General features: G+C 43.8%; 2 protein-coding genes across 6 annotated transcripts in view; one reads left to right on the forward strand and one right to left on the reverse strand.

The window, feature by feature from the left end:
- Positions 1–16,113, forward strand: cmya5 (cardiomyopathy associated 5). 2 transcript variants are annotated; one of them, XM_005473253.4, is made up of 14 exons: positions 1–461; positions 1,264–1,909; positions 2,036–4,795; positions 9,800–9,895; positions 9,985–10,203; positions 10,292–10,314; positions 10,860–10,984; positions 11,077–11,211; positions 11,368–11,514; positions 11,747–11,894; positions 11,997–12,130; positions 12,591–12,708; positions 12,782–12,958; positions 13,050–16,113. In XM_005473253.4, exons 1-14 carry the CDS (start codon positions 346–348, stop codon positions 13,300–13,302), a joined length of 5,097 nt encoding a protein of 1,698 aa, XP_005473310.1. In that variant the 5' UTR covers positions 1–345; the 3' UTR covers positions 13,303–16,113. The 2 variants fall into 2 exon arrangements, with proteins under 2 accessions (XP_005473310.1, XP_013130850.1); XM_013275396.3 differs by lacking the exon at positions 1–461 and adding an exon at positions 863–1,008.
- The window catches only part of mtx3 (metaxin 3), a 5,964-nt gene continuing 4,438 nt past the window's right edge, over positions 15,473–16,998 (reverse strand). For all 4 annotated transcript variants that reach the window (XM_005473254.4, XM_003451678.5, XM_013275398.3 and 1 more), the window contains one exon: positions 15,473–16,913. In XM_005473254.4, coding sequence (XP_005473311.1) covers positions 16,906–16,913 — 8 coding nt within the window. In that variant the 3' untranslated portion in view covers positions 15,473–16,905. The remainder of the gene's footprint in view (positions 16,914–16,998) is intronic.

Here is a 16,998-nt window from a genome sequence, read left to right on the forward strand (position 1 = left end):
CCTCTGTCAGCTGCCACTGGCACACACAAAGATGCAGTGAAACATTGCTTTTTTAACATTTTGAAACTCTAAATTCTTCTTAATGTTCGCTGTTCGTGTGTTTGACTCAGTCTCTACTGATACGTACCCCCACCAACTGCTTTGCCCTTGTCTTACTTGACTCCCCACTTTTCATTCCCGGCTCTGTCTATTTCTGTCCCTCGCTGAGTCAGATGGACATCTCCCAACTTAGAATGACACAAACAGGCGGACCGACTACCAATTCAGAGTGACTCAAAACATCAAGAGGACTCTAAAAAACAATACTTGGAGTTGAAAAGAGAAGATTTGGGGGAAATTACCAAGATGGACGAATGTGAGAGTCTGTATTCAGAGATGACGGAGCTGCAGGAGTTTCAGTGTGAAGCTTCAGATGTCATGAGCCAGGACGATGAAGATGAATTGGAAGAACTACAAAACAGGTGCTTTTAAAAGAATCTGAATAACGTCATTTTTATTCATATTATCTCTGTTTTAGAGTGATTTTTTAAAATGTTAGCTCTTTGTCTCTGGGCTTCTTAGCATCAAATAATTTGTTATAAACAAGGAAAGGAGAAGTTGTGGCTTATCTCTATCTGGAAAACATAAACTCAATTTAGTTTCCATTAATCTCCATTAAACTAACTTAATGCCTTAAATAATCACGTAAAGAAGTGTCAGTGTGGCAGCTATATCAATGTTCGATGTTGTTCACCACCCCATGTTTTACATCTCATTTTTATACTAGTTTCTCTACTTATTCTTCCCATTTCATAAATAGTAGAAGAAACTGATATCTTGGTTGCATCCCAGAAGGCCAGGCATCGCTTTTCTAATATTACATGAATGACGCCTTGGGACGTCACCTTTCAGGGGGCTCGGATGTATTCATAGCCGGAGCGATGGCTCAGAGCGCATCAGATCGTTATTTTTTTCAGATCATCACTCTCACTGGTAGCCCGGCACCAAACACCTGGTCTAATGCTGGAGGTCTGCAAATCTCAAGTGATCATCTTGAGAAAAGATTAACTGGTGTTACTGTGTTTTCATCTTAGATTAACTCAGCTGCCTCGGTGCTCCAAAATGTTGCTCGAATATGTTTTGATTTGATTAATTGCTTTGTCCTCAGCTTATATTTCCATGAGCTGTGCCAAAAAGATCTCCTCTTGCAGTCAGACTGTTTAGTCATGCCTTTCCTTCCTCCCTCCTCATTCCTCTCACTCAGTCAATTCCTCTCTCCTTCAGTCTCCGAGAAGTTGTCCAGGACCCATCGGTGAAGCCCAAGCTCCAATGCCTAATGGTGGATCCGTCGTTCTCGATGGTAACAGTTCAGAGCGAGGACAGTGGTATTGTTTGGGAGACGGCCTCTAGCCGCTGCTCTACTCCGTGGGCCTCTGAGACGAGCTCCACCTCTGAAGCTTACAGCATGGAGGGCTCAGGAGCTGCGGGAAAGATCACCATCGTCTTTGATGAGGAGAAAGTAGTCCGCAGGAGGACGAGGTCTGGAGGAAGAAGCAGTAGGCTCGGGGACAGGCTGAGCCGACCTGGGAGCTCGAGATCGGCTTCAGCTCTAGGAGTGGAGAGACCGGAGATGGCAGAGGTTTCACTTCCCAATGTCAAGCAGGAAAATAGCAAAACAGAGACGGGCTTGGAGGAAATCAAAAGCAAAGATCAGCAGCTTTTTAGTTTGATTTCAGAGGGCTATGAGATTCTTAACATTAGAGTCCCCTCTAAACTACCCACTGTGGACGAGGAGGAGAGTACAGAGCTGCAGGACAATTTGTCTTATCTGGATCAGACTCCAAAGATCAAGTCTCATAACCACATTGAGTGGACGTTGCAAGATAATCAAGTCTTGCCAGAGGGGGAGGAAATACTGGAACACCAGGAGGTACTTTTCTGTTTCATTTGAAAGATTGTTATAATGAACTTTTTGATCTTTATTATGTTTCATTTGTCAGTTTAAGTGTTACAGTGCACCTTTTGGATTGAGATGCTGATTTTAATTTCTCCACAGCCCTCAAAGCAAGATTCTTCTCAGCCATCAGCAGACACAGGACACACACCCACTCAGAGAGAAAGCACCGGTGACATCGACTATTTCGAGAAGTTTACCCTTTTGGATGTGGTGGCTCCTGGAGAACAAGCAGAGCTGCAGGAGGAGGTTAAACAGCCTGCAGCAAAACTCCAAGCTGAGGAACAAAAGCCTGCAGGAGAAACAGCCACAGGCGCCCCCTCTGCATCCGAGGACTCTTTCGTGTTTGTTTCGGATGTAGATATAGTTGGGGAACACTTTGATGAGGTCTTTTATGGAGAAGGACTTCCTGCTGATGCACTACATCAGAGAGAAGAGGACAAGACTGAGAGCCAAGGAGGGATGAGAAGCAGACGAGAAAGCCAGAGGTCAACGAAGGGGAGCGGATCAGTGTTGTTTGAGAGTGAAGAGACCACTCTCACGCCCATCTTTATCTCTCCTGGACCTCCTAAGATCATTGACCCGATCCTGCTGGAGGAGCCCACTGCCATGTCCTTCATGTACTCTGACCTTTACGAGGATGCTGTGGGTGAAAGGAGGAAGAGTGATGAGGAATACTCTGAAGCAGAGAGCGTGGCATCTGAGAAGTCTTACAGGAGACGTTTGTCAGATTCAGAGGAGGCACATGGGTACCTGGAGAAGTTCATTTTAAAAGACGAAACTCCTACGCTGGATGTTCAACCAGAGCCAGTGGCCAGTGAGAGTGAAGGAAGGATGATGTGGCCGCAGAGTAAGTTTGAAATTACAGGATGTCTAATACGAGTACCAGAAGAAGAAAAGAAAAAAAAGGTAAAGAAGGAGGAACCAGAGGAGCAGCAAGTCAGTGTTGGAGACAGGAGTGAAGATTTGCACGAGCAAAGAGGAGTAGATAGGAGAAAAGTTAAAGAACCAGAGGAAATGCAACTCTCTGAGGCTACTCAGGAGGAGACTATAGGAGTGACCTTGGAAGATTCAGGTCAGGAGTCTAAACCACCGGAGAAAAAAATGGAAGATCAACAAATGAAGCTTGAAGGTAAGACAGACATGACAGAGTCTTCTGAGTGCAGCTCAGAAAAGCCACTTCCTGAAACTCACCAGGTGGACTGTAAAGTAGACCACACACAACAGAGTGAGGGTCATCAGAGAGAAGAAGAAAAAAAGTGTGAGCAAAGCTGCACTGAACCTGAGCATGGCTGTGAGGAGGTGTCAGAAAAGACTGATGAAAAGACGCCTGTAGTGCGTGCAGATGTAGAAGCACCTGTAAGCAGCAAGGTGCCTCCTGCTGTCATTAAATCTGAAGTACAAGCAGAAACCTGGAAGACGAGTTTGCCTGAGGAGGTTGTTTCTGACACCAAAATAGAGTCTGCTGATGAAGAACTAGTAACCAAAGCAGAGGCCTTAGCTGAAGTGAAGGAACCTGAGACTGTAACACAGGAAACGTTTACTCTGACTGAACCCTCGGCTCAAACACCAACGTTACAGCACAAAGAGGCTGAAGATGTTGGACCTGTTGAGGTTATCACGGACTGTGATGCTGCAGTGCACACTGTTGTGGAGGTAACAGAAAAAGCAGTGAATGAAAAAGAGATTCAAACCCAAGTTTGTGTTGATCTTCAGGAAGTGAGAAGTATTCCTGAAGGACACGAACCTCTGACAGGGAAAACTACTGCTGAGGACAAGTTGGATAAAGAAGGGTTAGAGGTCACAGCCACGTCCATTGAAGTAACCAAGCCTGTTTCAGAAGCAGTCATGACAGATGCAGATGAGAAACTTCATGTAACCCTTAAAACTCAGCAGAAGCAACAAGACATGATTGATGGTGAATCAGATGAAACAAACTCTAAAGTACCCGCAGAGACCAGTACGACTTTGGTGCAGGACATAGTGACCGTAGGTGATGAGCTAATCCTCCTCGTCCCCAAAGGAGAAGCTGTAGAGATGGATGTAGAGATCAGTCAGTGGTCAGAGAAAGATACGGTTCCTCTCCCTGAGTCTAACAGCACAGCTGAACTTCAGGCACCAGTAGAAGAAACAATGATGGAGTCTGAAGTCAAAGTAGAACCAGAAATCTCTGCAGTAGAAAAAGAACAAACCAGGAATGATTTCGATATGGACTATTCGCCACCTGCACCTGTAGAGGAAACTGACTCCAAGGAGGCGAAGATGCAGAGACCCACAGAAGAAGACAAAATCATCTTTACTCCCCAAGACGATTCATATGAAGTGCACAGAGAGGAAATACATCCTGAACAAACGGTCGTAGAACAGATGGCAGAGATCCACAAGATGGAAGAAACGAGCGTTATTAAAGAAGATCTAGTTCCACATGTTGAGCTGCAAAGAGAGGATGTTGAGCAACAAATGGAGCAAGATTGGGGATTTGCTGGGCGCCCCGATGTACCTGACGTTGAGATGGAATATGAAGTGATATCTAAACAGGATGCAAAGGAGATGCCAGAACCTGAAACACAGAGAGATGTGGCTGGGCTATTACCACAGCCTACTCTGAAGAAAGAAGAGGATGAAGAGATGGTGGTAGAGAAGGTAGATTATTTCCCAGAAGAAGAAGAAGAAATGATTGAGGCTGACTATGAAATAATCGACGCAGAGGAGGAAATGCAGGCCCAGTTAGCTGCTGAGCTACAGGGGATGGACTGGTTCTGTCTCACCTGTGGATTTCTGCTGTCAGAGAAAGACTGCATGTCTGGAGAGCATCACAGCCACGATGTGACTGCTGTGGATACGGCCTACGAAGAAATAAAGGTAATCTAATATTGAAGCACAGCTACACATGCTGGGCACATGCACTATTGCCTCACAGCAAGAAGGTTATCTGTGTGGAATTTGCATGTTCTCCCCATGTCTGTTCTCTCTGGTTCCAAAGGCATGCAGTTAGCGGGGTTAGGTTTATTGGTGGTTCTAAATTACCTCTAGGTGTGAATTTGAATGGCCATCTGTCCAGATTGTGCTCTGCCTTTCGCCCTGTGGCACCTGGGATAGGACCTACATCCTACAACTAATGCTGATGTAATTGCTCTCTATGGTACCTCACCTGATTTAGTCTAAAACAGCCTGTAAGGGGTTACTTAGCCTACAGTGGTTATTTCCTAAACCCTGAAAATAAAGCCAAGAGCAGTAGTCAGGATACAGTTTCCTTTCTGAACTATGATATAGAGTGCAATACAAAAAGTGGCACAGCATTAAAGATAAAGATAAAGTTAAAGATGACCTTTATCAGTCCCACAGGTGGGAAATTTGTTTTGTTACAGCAAAAGTGCAAGTTATGTAGCAGAAATTAGAAAACACTGGAATGCAATAAAATAAAAATAAAAATAAAATACTATATACAATAGAATAAAAATAGAATAATATATACAATAGAATAAAATAGAATACAAATACTATATACAACTGAGTAAGAAAGTACAAAAGTACAACTTTGTCAGAGAAAGAATTGCACATATAGCAGTCTTATTGCACGTGTGAGGGTTTGATCAGCTGCAAAAGTCTTTGTTGTGGAGTCTGACAGCAGTGGGGAGGAAAGACCTGCGAAATCTCTCCGTCCCACACCGTGGGTGCCGCAGCCTGCCACTGAAGGAGCTGCTCAATGCTGTCAGAGTCTGACAGTTATGAGTCCAGTCCAGTTTGCTGTTCAGATGAACACCAAGGTACCTGTAGCTGTCCACAGCCTCGATGTCCATACCTTGGATGTTCAGTGGTTGCAGTGGAGGATGTTTGTGCCTGCAGAAGTCTACCACCAGCTCCTTGGTTTTACTGGCACTGATCTGGAGGTAGTTCAGTTGGCACCAGTCCACAAAGTCCTGAGTCAGTCCTCTGTACTCCTTGTCGTCCCCATCAGTGATGAGGCCGACTATTGCAGAGTCATCAGAGAACTTCTGCAGGAAGCACTGGGTGGAGTTGTGGGAGAAGTCTGCAGTGTAGATGGTGAAGAGGAACGGAGCCAGAACCGTTCCCTGTGGGGCCCCCGTACTGCAGACGACCCTGTCCGACACACAGCCCTGAGTCCTCACATACTGTGGTCGGTCGGTGAGGTAGTCCAGAATCCAGGTAGTGAGGTGATGGTCCACTCCAGAGTTCTCCAGCTTGTCCTTCAGGACCGTGGGAAGAATAGTGTTGAAGGCACTGGAGAAATCAAAGAACATGATTCTCACAGTGCTCCCAGCGGTCTCCAGGTGAGAGAGGGAACGATGTAGGAGGTGAATGACGGCATCATCCGCAGGTTGGTAGGCAAACTGAAGTGGGTCCAGTGATGAGCTCACCAGGCGCTGAAGCTGAGCCAGGACCAACCGCTCCAGGGTCTTCATCAGGTGGGATGTCAGAGCCACCAGCCTGTAGCTGTTGAGGTCCTTGGGGCGTGACGTCTTTGGCACTGGAACAACACAGGAGGTTTTTCAGAGCTGTGGGACTCTTCCCAGCCTCAGGCTCAGGTTGAAGAGGTGCTCCATCACCCCACACAGTTGGTCCGTGCAGGACCTGACGACCCTCGAGCTGATGCCATCTGGGCCCGCTGCCTTCTTGCCATTAATCCTCCTCAGTTCCCTCCTAACCTGGGTGGTTGAGAGAGACAGGCTGGAGCCTTATGTTGAGTGTGTATTGGATGCTGTTGTTGGGGGTGGGGAGGAGTGAGCAGGGTGAATAGAGGAGTTGTGAAGTGTCTGAGGTGTCAGAGGTGGAACAGCAGCAGTGGGGGTGGGTGAGTCTGCAGCCGATGTTGGAGACTGCCTCATGGCTGAATCAAATCTGTTGAAGAAATGATTCAGTTCATTTGCCCACCTCACATCCCTCCCAGGCAGAGAGTTCTGATGTTTGTGGCCTGAGATCGTTCTGAGGCCTCTCCAGACTTCACCAACGTTGTTTTGCTGGAGCTGGTTCTCCATCTTCTGCCTGTAGCTGTCCTTCCCATTCCTTATCAGTCCCCTCAGCTTTCTCTGCACCCTTTTCAACTCCTCTTTCTCTCTGGATTTGAAGGCCCTCCTCTTCTGCTTGAGGACAGCTTTAATTTCTGGGGTAATCCAAGGTTTGTTGTTGGAGAAACACCGTACAGTCCTGGTAGGTACGGTGTTATCCACACAGAAATTAATATAGTCAGTAATGCATGTAGTAAGGCTGTCGATGTCCTCTCCGTGGTCGTCACAGATCACCTCCCACACAGTCGACTCAAAACAATCCTTAAGAGCCTCCTCGCTCTCCTCCGACTATGAACTGAACAGAGCAGAACACCAGTTTTTATGCCGTAAAATCAAATCCAAATTTTTTATTTTCTCTGGTTCTACAAGGTCAAAGTGGCTCCCGGCTGTTTCATCATTCAAACATGTAGCTGCTGACACAGCACAAAAACCACACTCGTCACTGACGAGTACTGCAATCAAGTAGCAGCTCATTATCCTACATCTCACCAGTGTTATGAACTCTTGTTATGAACATCACACATTTTACGGGCATTAGTTTATAATAAACTGGTCTTAAATTAGTCAACGTTTCCATTCAATGCCAACAGGCCGCCGCTTCTCAGGCTGCAGCCAAGCACATTGAATTGTAGTGATGCAATGCTCTGCTTTGATCGGTGCAAAGGTCCAGTGTGACATCATCACGTAGAAAATGATATGTGATCTGTTCACACACACACACACACATACATGCACTTTCCTCTCTCGCTGTGCCTCTGGGTGAGCTTAGGGTCAGCCATCACGTGTGGAAATGAAACCTTCTAACAATCAGCTATTTTAGTCTTTTTCCTCAAATTAAAATGTAAACAAACACGGATCTGTGTTTTTAGGCTGAAGGTTTAAGACACCTTTTATTGCAACAATCAGAGAAAACTCCTAGACACACACGCCTCACTAAGAGATAAGTTATTTCGGCTTTTCTGTGTGGTCTGTCAGGAAACACCTGACAACAGGACAGGGGTATGTCAAACTTCTGGCACTTAAATGAAGAGAAAGTTGGAACAATTTTAAGAAAGATTGAATGTCATTTCCAGCTGATATTTGAACCAGGTCTTGAGGATGTGTGATCCTCCATATTTATGTGAAGTATTGACAGCTGTAGAGAGTAAACAACATAAAGATCAAAAGAGCAAAGCTCTAATCTAAGTCTGACTTCAGCACCAAGAAGTGCAGTATATTCAAGTACTCCACAGAGGAGGAAAATTGATCCTGGCATGCTCACCAGGGAAACTTAGCAAACCTGTGTCCGGTCCAGTTCTCCAAGCTAGAAATTACATTGCACTGCTTCACTTCTTCATGCACAGGAGCCTGTTTGTCAAACACGTGTTAAACTGCTCTGTAATGTTATAAATCTGCTCTTAGATGAGAAATTCATAGCATTCAGAAAAATAAAGACTGGCTTATTTTAAGCATAAAACATTAGCCAGCTGACTCTCAGACTAATTTAGAACTAAGGTGTCAGGGCCCATAATTTGTGGTTGAATATTATGGAGCCAGCAGTGTGAAGGGAAATACCTTTTCAAGACCACAGTTACTGCTTTTAAAATTTAATGTGGTCATGATTGCTAATAACTCAAAGAAGTGAATCTTCTTGCTGGAACTGAATGGGCTGATATGGCTGTTGTTTGGAAAAAAAATCTTAATTGAATACATTCAAACATATGACTAAAGTCTGGCTGTTGGTAAAGCTAAAGGCTATCTCTGTGTGACTGGCCCAGGGTTGTGTGTGCAGGTATGTTCACACGTTCTCCTTCAAACACCTGTTCTGACTCTTAGCAGCGAGGAGGTCGGTGTCAAGAAGCAGAGAGCAGGGAGCGATCAGTGACCACATCTTGACCCAGTTAAATGTGAGCTGCTTGTGCTGAAGTGGTGACAGGGGATCGCCACTGCTCTTCTTCCTGGAATAGCCTCTCTGATGGCTCTCCTTAAAGCTGCAGCGGGCTCATATTTTAACTTCAGGATGAACCTGTTTTATCTCTCTGAATAGTAACAACTTGCGGGAGGGATTTGTTTAATCTTTAAACGAGATAAAGAACTCAACAGAGCAACTGAGAAAGTGTGACTCACTGAATAAACACATGATATAAATGTATTTTCCCTCTTGTTATCGTGAGTGAAAAAGAAAGCATGTTGTTTTCAGTTGGTTAATCACGTTGTGAAAGATGAAACTCCTCTGAAACCCTGGCAGAGATACCAGCCCACAAAGAGATCCTTATTCTTGTTTATCTGCTAGATTTTATTTAAAACTTTATAATCTTTCGAGGTTACGAACTCTGAGAGAGGTTTGGCTCAGCTTTGGCATCATATGCAAAATATTTCACTTTGCATCTCTACATTATTGTCAGGGTGCTTACAACTGATATTTCAATAGGAAGAGATCACTTGGAAGAACTGAACATCATTTATTGAGACAGAAAAACTTTTTAGCGATTAGACTTTGACGATGGTGGTACAAAATCCCAGCAGTGACAGGATTTAGGACAAGAAGGCTTGGATGGAGCTCTAACTGAGGTGTCTGTGAGGTGGAGATGGGGAGGAGAGTCTGAAAGGGAGAATGACGAGAGCACAGATTTAAACCACACAAAGTGGATGCTGATTTGCTCAAAGAAGGCGAGCAAGAAGATGATTGGACTAGAGTAATGATGTCAGTACTGAAACTGACAGGATGGGAAAGCAGTAGTGATGTAAAGAACAGAAAAGCAGCTGAACACCCAGGAAAGCAGGCAGATGAGTGATTGCAGATCTTCCTTACTGAACTTACGCACAAGCTTCATTTAACCTGTAAGTGTTCATAAAACAGGAGTCGCTAAATGGCTGGATCTCAGAGCTTCAGGGGAGATCGGAGAACATTGAGGACTTGGTGTCAGAGCTGGAGCTTGCCTACAACTCTGTGGAGGTAAAGCATGCTTTAGTTGCTCAAAGCAGTACTGTTAGCTCGTGGTAGAGTTTAATCAAAAGCCTCTCTTTGCTGTTCGTCTGGCTCAGGATCAGTTCATAGAGAGCGAGGCGGCCATGAAGGCTCAGAACAAGGAGATGATGGACGTGGTGATGGAGCAGTACAATAACATGTCTGTCAGCATGGAGGAGGAGAAGAAGACCAAGCTGGAGCAGCTCTATGATCAGATTGTCTCCTTCCAGGAGAGCATTGACTCAGCCAAGGCCATTCTGGAGACCACAAGCAGAGAGGCTGAGACTGAGGCCAGGGTGAGTCCCGAAGCTCCTCGGGCTGATTGCTCATGATGGTTTGTGTCAAATTTCTAATAAAATCTTCTTCAATCTGCTCCCTCACTAGTCGCCTGAAGACATTCATGCAAGGTAATTTGCTTTCAGTGAAAGCTGTGGGAGTGACTGTGATTTCACAGGACTTTAGTGGTAACCAGTTTGGCATGCTGCCTGACCTCCAGAACCCTGACCTGTGGAGCATGCCGGTATGCTGGATATTAAAATGCATGAGTGAATTTTTGTTTTATCATTACATATCTAAGAAACCATGACAAAAAGTCAATAAGTGCTAATTTATTTAACCAAAAACATGAATTTAACACAAAAAGTTTTGCCAAGAGATGCGAAGCTCAGTATGATCAGAAGACAGATTTATAATCATACTGACTGCCACAAAATAAAGCTCCATGTGGTGTAAGCATGGGTGAGGGTTTCTAACTGATCTCCTATAGCATAGAAATATCTAACACATAGGCTGCGTTTCCCAGGCATGGATTATATGTAGTCTTTATAATGGAGATCATCATTGAATTTTTCTTTTAGGTTAGCTTCAGGCTTAATCTGTGTCTGGGAAAGTTGGACAGGTGAGCAGATCGCTCACATTTTAATGCTGATTCACGTTGTGGTTTTATGGTCAGACTTACAGCAGCTCTGGACTCAGCCTCGACGATGGAGCTGGGTCCCAAGGGACTGCTGGTGTTTGAGGACTACGCCAAGGCCAACACTTCAAGCTCAAACCTCGCACAGCGCAAGGGGATCCCAGGTGGGTCTGCTGTGAGCTTGCACTGTGTTTGCAGATCTCGTAATATCACATGTACGTATATGTGGCATAAAGCTTCCTGGTGTGTGTCTCAGTGCCCCAGAGGCCGACACTGCTGCCGCAGGAGCCGGGCTCAGCCACCAGCACCAGCGTCACAGTTTACTGGAAAGTCAACCCTGGAGATATCATAGACTGCTTCCAGGTCTACTGCATGGAGGATCCACAGGGCGGTAAATACTGACAGGATGTTGCTTAAACTGAAAAATTGTGGAAGACTAATAGTTGTAGATCTTTTTTAAAAATAATGACGTTTAACAGTGAACAAATTAAAAGATTTCTGAGTATATAAATGTAAGGAGGTGTTTTATATCTGCTGTGGTCCACAGCTGTGTCAGAGGAGTACCGTGTGACAGTAAAGGAGAGTTACTGTGTCCTGGAGGACCTAGAATCTGACAAGATGTACAAGGTGTGGGTGATGGCTGTCAACTATACAGGCTGCTCTCTGCCCAGCGAGAGACTTACCTTCAGAACTGGTCAGTCTGCACACCGGACTCATGGCAACACATCTGTTGTCTGATAAAAAAAAGTTGAAGAACTGCTTTCATTTTTTCCTGACATGCTTGACAGAATTCAGATTTCTCCTCGACTATATTAAGACAATGTGCTTGGAAGCAATCTGGCTGTTTGTAGTTTACAGACGAAGCAAGAAAAGTCCTGCAAAGCCATAAAGGTCTACTTTACATTATAGTCGTCTCTCTTTGGCAGCTCCTACAGTGCCAGTGATAGACACAGAGCGCTGCAGCATCCTGTGGGATTCAGCTGCTCTGAGGTGGAGCTCAGCAGAGCAGAGTCCCGGACAGAGTTACACTTTGGAGTACTGCCGACAGTATGAACTGGAAGGAGAAGGGCTCAGGTGGGTGTTAACCAGACCGGTAAGCACACTGACACGTTACTACACTAGATGTTTATGTAAAATGTTTGTTTGTGCATATATTTTTGCTGATGTGACTTCCAGATCCATCTCAGGTATCAAAACCTGTGAGCAAAAGATTCTCCTGCAGCCCTGTGAGAATTACCTGTTTTACATCAAAGCTGTGAATGAGGCTGGGGCCAGTGAACAGAGCGAGGCTGCACTCATTTCCACAAAAGGTATCAAGAACACATACTTCACAAATCATGTTTAGAAATTTAAAGGATGTACATGATATCATGGGTATGAATGGTGCGGTAGGGTGGTGCTTTAGATTTCTTTGAATTGTTCTTTTTCCAGGCTGTAATGATTGTGCAGCATACATCTTTAATGCCTTACAAGAAAACAAGAATTGTTTTGTTTTTTCTCTAATCCACATTGGGTCAAAAGTATGCATGCAGGCTTATCAAGTTGCACCCCAACAGATGTTTTTTGGTAGCCATCAATAAGCTTCTGGTATAATTCTGACTAAATACTACTCTGCTTGGCAGAATCGGTAGAGTTAATTTAAATTGGTAAAAAGAACAGTCCAAGGAAATCTTGATTATGATGATTTTATGTTCACAAGTGTACAACCACCCTACAGAATTTCTGCTCCCCTGCTTATGCTTTTATACTCTCTGCTACTTTTGTCTTGAGGGACGAGGTTCCACCTGCTGAAGGCATCAGCTCATCCTGCTCTGCAGCTCTCAGAGAACCAGACCACTCTGCACTATTCCCAGGATGCACACAAAACCGCCTCGCTCACAGGCACACAGTAAGTGTAACCCAAGAGCACGTCCAGTAGACCTTATTAGGAAAACTCTTTTTAAAATCATCGTGTCCTAAAGGTGTCCATCCATCCTGGGTGAGCTGCTGCCAGCGCGAGGGATCTATTACTGGGAAACCAGTGTGTCACAAAGTACGGCCTACAGGCTCGGAGTGGCATACAGCACTGCCAACAGAAACAGCTCACTGGGGGAAAATAGCCTGTCCTGGTGTTTGCAGTGTAGTCCCTCACCATCAGGGTAAACATAAGGAATTTTCACCCATTGCTGTGATGCTTCTGATAGTTTTGGTATTTAACTTCCACTTTTCTCTGTCTTTCTGTCCCTCCAGTTTCAGGTATCAGTTACTCCACAATGACATTCAGTCCAGCGTGTTTGTGACTGAGATGCCTGACCGAGTGGGCACTCTCCTGGACTACCAGCTCGGTCGTCTGTCTTTCTACAATGCCCAAAGCGGTCAGTTATTAGGCACCTTCAGACAGAGCTTCACCCAGCCATGCCAACCCGCTCTGGCTTTGGAGTTGCCTGGCAGCCTGGAGATCAGCATGGTGCTGGTGGTGCCCGAGTTTACCAAGGACAGCTAGCTCTGCTAGTAGCCTAACACAGTGGAGAGTTTACAGGTCACGATGGACTCTTAAAATGTTGAAGAATAATGCAGAAGAGATGATTCCTCTAAACCTAATATATGGATTTGTGTGTTGTTAGCGAAAGGAAGAATGATCACTTCAAGCATCCTTGGATTTCTTGAAAGGTGGTATACAAATCTAAGTTATTATTATTAGTACTTCAACCACATAGAGCTTTAAAAGCTAGTTTTCTGCAATTGAATACAAATAAATATGTAATTGGGTAAAGAAAAAACCAAAAAAGGACGCTGTCAATTTAAAAAAAAGAAGTTCTATTTCATATAAATGGATTTAAATTAAGTGATTTATTTCCCCCATTGATGAGCGCGTTGTACTTTGTACACAAAGAAAAATGAAATGTGAAAAATGTTATAATTCTGAACAAAACGTGTGACAATTTTTTTTTACTGTTTTTGTAAAAGTTTTTCTAATTTCGCCCAGTTCCTTCAATCCCTTCATCACAGATACTGTTAGTAAATACTCGAATAACATATAGACGTCCAAACACAACCACTGTATAATTAGTCCTTCAACAAATTGTTATTCAAGTTTTTTTTTTGTCACCACAAAGTTTTAGACTGAGTTTGTGTCTCCAAACATACACTGTGGCACTTTTTAAACTGTTTCATAATGTGAATAGGTTTGTTTTGTGTAAATAACCTTTTTAAAGAGATGTGATCAGTTCTTTGTTTCTTATGTGCGACTGTCAACAAATGCAGATCAGCTGTTTTTCTTCTTCTGTCTTGTAAAAACTGATTTTTCTGGTCTGAAAGAACATGATTATTTTTCTATCTGCTCAACTGGACTAATTGGTTTGACTCATTTACCATCCAGCCATCCTCCCCTTATCAAGTTCAGGGTTGATGAAGCCTGTCTCAGCTGTCACAGAGAGGCAGGGTACACTCTGGACAGGACGCCAGTCTGTTGCAGGGACTGTGGGAGGAAGCTCCACATAAACTCCACATAGAAAGGACCCTTTATTTGAACCAAGCACCTCTGTGCTGCAGATGTGTTTTGACTCCTTTTCCCAATAATATGTCACCACTAGGGGGCCTCGGTGCTCCGTTAACTGTATTACTGTCTTTTTAAAAATAATCTTTCTGGAAGTTACGAGAACTGTAAACCTGATCTGAACCAAATGACCACAAAAAGAAACTGAAATCTAATTATTTTCCAGACAAGCTTTTTTTTTGGTGTTTGTCCTAAAGATTGTATTTCCACCCATATGTATTTGTTACTCAATTTAGACTTTCAAATCCTCTTTTATAAGCAGGTTTGTGAGCCACAAGCGATCATCACAGTTACATGCTTTTGGAGAGGACATTCGCAGTTATTGCGTCATTATTTTCCAGGCAATCACACCATTTCCCCCTTCTCGCTCACCTCTGACACCTTTTATCATTTCTGGGAAAATGGAAAGAGGGAGGGAGCAGAAATGTGGAGGGTACACACATGCAACCCATCAGTGACCAGATGCTCCATGTGATGTGCTGGATTCTTCGGCTGGAGCCTGGAGAAAAGCCCTCTTAGGAGGGACAGCCTTCCTCTGGTGGACAACACTCTGTTGGAGCCACCAGATTTCTCTTGATGCTATTTAATATTACTTGACAAACATATTGTTCCAGCACAGGAAGGCAGAAGATGACCAAAATTTCTAACAGATCCAAAATGTGGTATTTATTTCCAGCTACTGCACCCGCTTCCCAAGCCATCCAGGAGAAATCTCAGCAGGATACTCGCCTTCACGTGACTGACTTGGACAATACCTGGAGTCAAGTATGCGTCGTTTCCTCTCAGCTTTCTCTGTGATTAATTTTTTCCAGGCTGAAGGCCAAAACTAGACAAAGAGCCCTCTATCCTCCCAACATCTAAACAAATGATCACACAGTCAGTAGAGGTACGGCAGGCAACAGAGAAATCTTCTGTAATTGTTACTGGAAAAACCCAAAAGCATGCCTTGATGCTTTGGCTTGGTTTGAGGATGGAGGAAAGATCAGCATTCAGAAATTAAACAGGATGGCGAGAGTCTGTGAGAAAGTTCTTGTCTGGTGTTAGAGGACATTATTTTGACTATTGTTCAATCACGCCACAATATTCAACAATACTGGGGGGGGAAAGCCAGAAACCGTTTTTATCATATATGCATTTTAATAGACACTTACAGATTGTGAGCAACAGAAATTACAAATATAATTTTGGATATATGTATCAAAATGATGAAGAACACAGCATGTTGACACTTGTACAAGACACGAGGAGTCATGAAGGCACACTTTTCCCTTATGGTCCTTACAAGACGGCTGACCAGCATCAACCCCCCCCCCGAGCACATCTGTTTCAGAGCACATCTGTTTCAGAGCACGGTGCTTTCAAGAGCATGCGGCCATGAAGTGACTTTTTGAAGGTCTGAGGTGAAGAGAAATCATATAAAGGAATCATACGGAGTAGAAACACTTCGAGGGAATTTCTAACTTTGTGGTCCAAATTATAGTGTTTAAAAAAAACAAACCAAGATAACTAATGAGACATTTCCAACCCTTTCAGTCTGTGGCACAGGAAATTATAGCAGCACAAAACTGAAACGAAACTGAGCGAAAATGGTAGTGGAAAAAAGAAAACAAAAGCAACAGCAGAAGTGAGTAGATTCTTAAAGCCACATGACATCGTGAACAAAAAAAACCATGATCCTCGGGTCACACACAAGCACATTAGTCCCAAATATAATGCATGGATGGCCCTTCTCTTACCTCTGTGTGTCTAGCAACAACATTTTGAACAAGCTGCTCCTTTTTAGAGGAAACAGGAAGTCAATTTCATTGATTATCCTCATAACAATATTTACAACTGTACACAGCAGAGGAACTGAAACAAAGTTAAATAAGTTAAATTAGTTACTCTTATAGTCATGTCCGCGCACACACTGTACATTACACCCATTCAAATGTTAACAGAATTTATGGAACATTTTAAAGTGGACACGAGGAAGGTACTTAAAGAGATCCTTGGTGGTAAAACATGTTAAGTGCTCTAGCTTAAAAGTGCTCTACTGTAGTGACCAAGGTCTCGAAGGTGTCCTTTAAACGAAACAAAAAAAGAGTGAAAAAGTTAAAAGAAAATCTGCTGAGTGGTCCACATTGAAAGGTTAAACTGTGCCGCTGATTTTCCCTGCTGGACTTTTTCTTTGAACTTTCTGTGTCTTTCTCATCAAGCACCACTTCACAGCAATCCATCGCTGACCACATACATGCACGCTTCTTTTCTTTTTTAAAGCCTCACATGCACTGTCACTTCTCTTCCAGACAAAATCTCTCATCATTATCTTAAAATAGCCTCTTGTATTTATATAGATATGCTTCCATTCATTTTTTGTTTGTTTGTTTGTTTTTTTAGAGTCATGTTCTGAACAGCACCTTATGTGTGCAGGGTGCTGCTCTGCGATTCATAGAAACGGAGCAGGATTTAAAGGTCAGGTGTTAGGCAGGAGTAGAGCTCTTCGCACTGGACAGACTGGGTTTGGGCTCTGGTCTGTGGGGTTTGTGCTGTGGGCTGCTGCGCAGGTTGTCATCCATCTACAGCAAAAGGATGTACAGTTTAGTTAGTGCCCACAAGCACAAGCAAGAAATGAAAACACACCATAAACACGACTGAGATGGT

This window comes from Oreochromis niloticus, linkage group LG12 (genome assembly GCF_001858045.2).
Source record: "Oreochromis niloticus isolate F11D_XX linkage group LG12, O_niloticus_UMD_NMBU, whole genome shotgun sequence".
NCBI lineage: Eukaryota > Metazoa > Chordata > Actinopteri > Cichliformes > Cichlidae > Oreochromis > Oreochromis niloticus.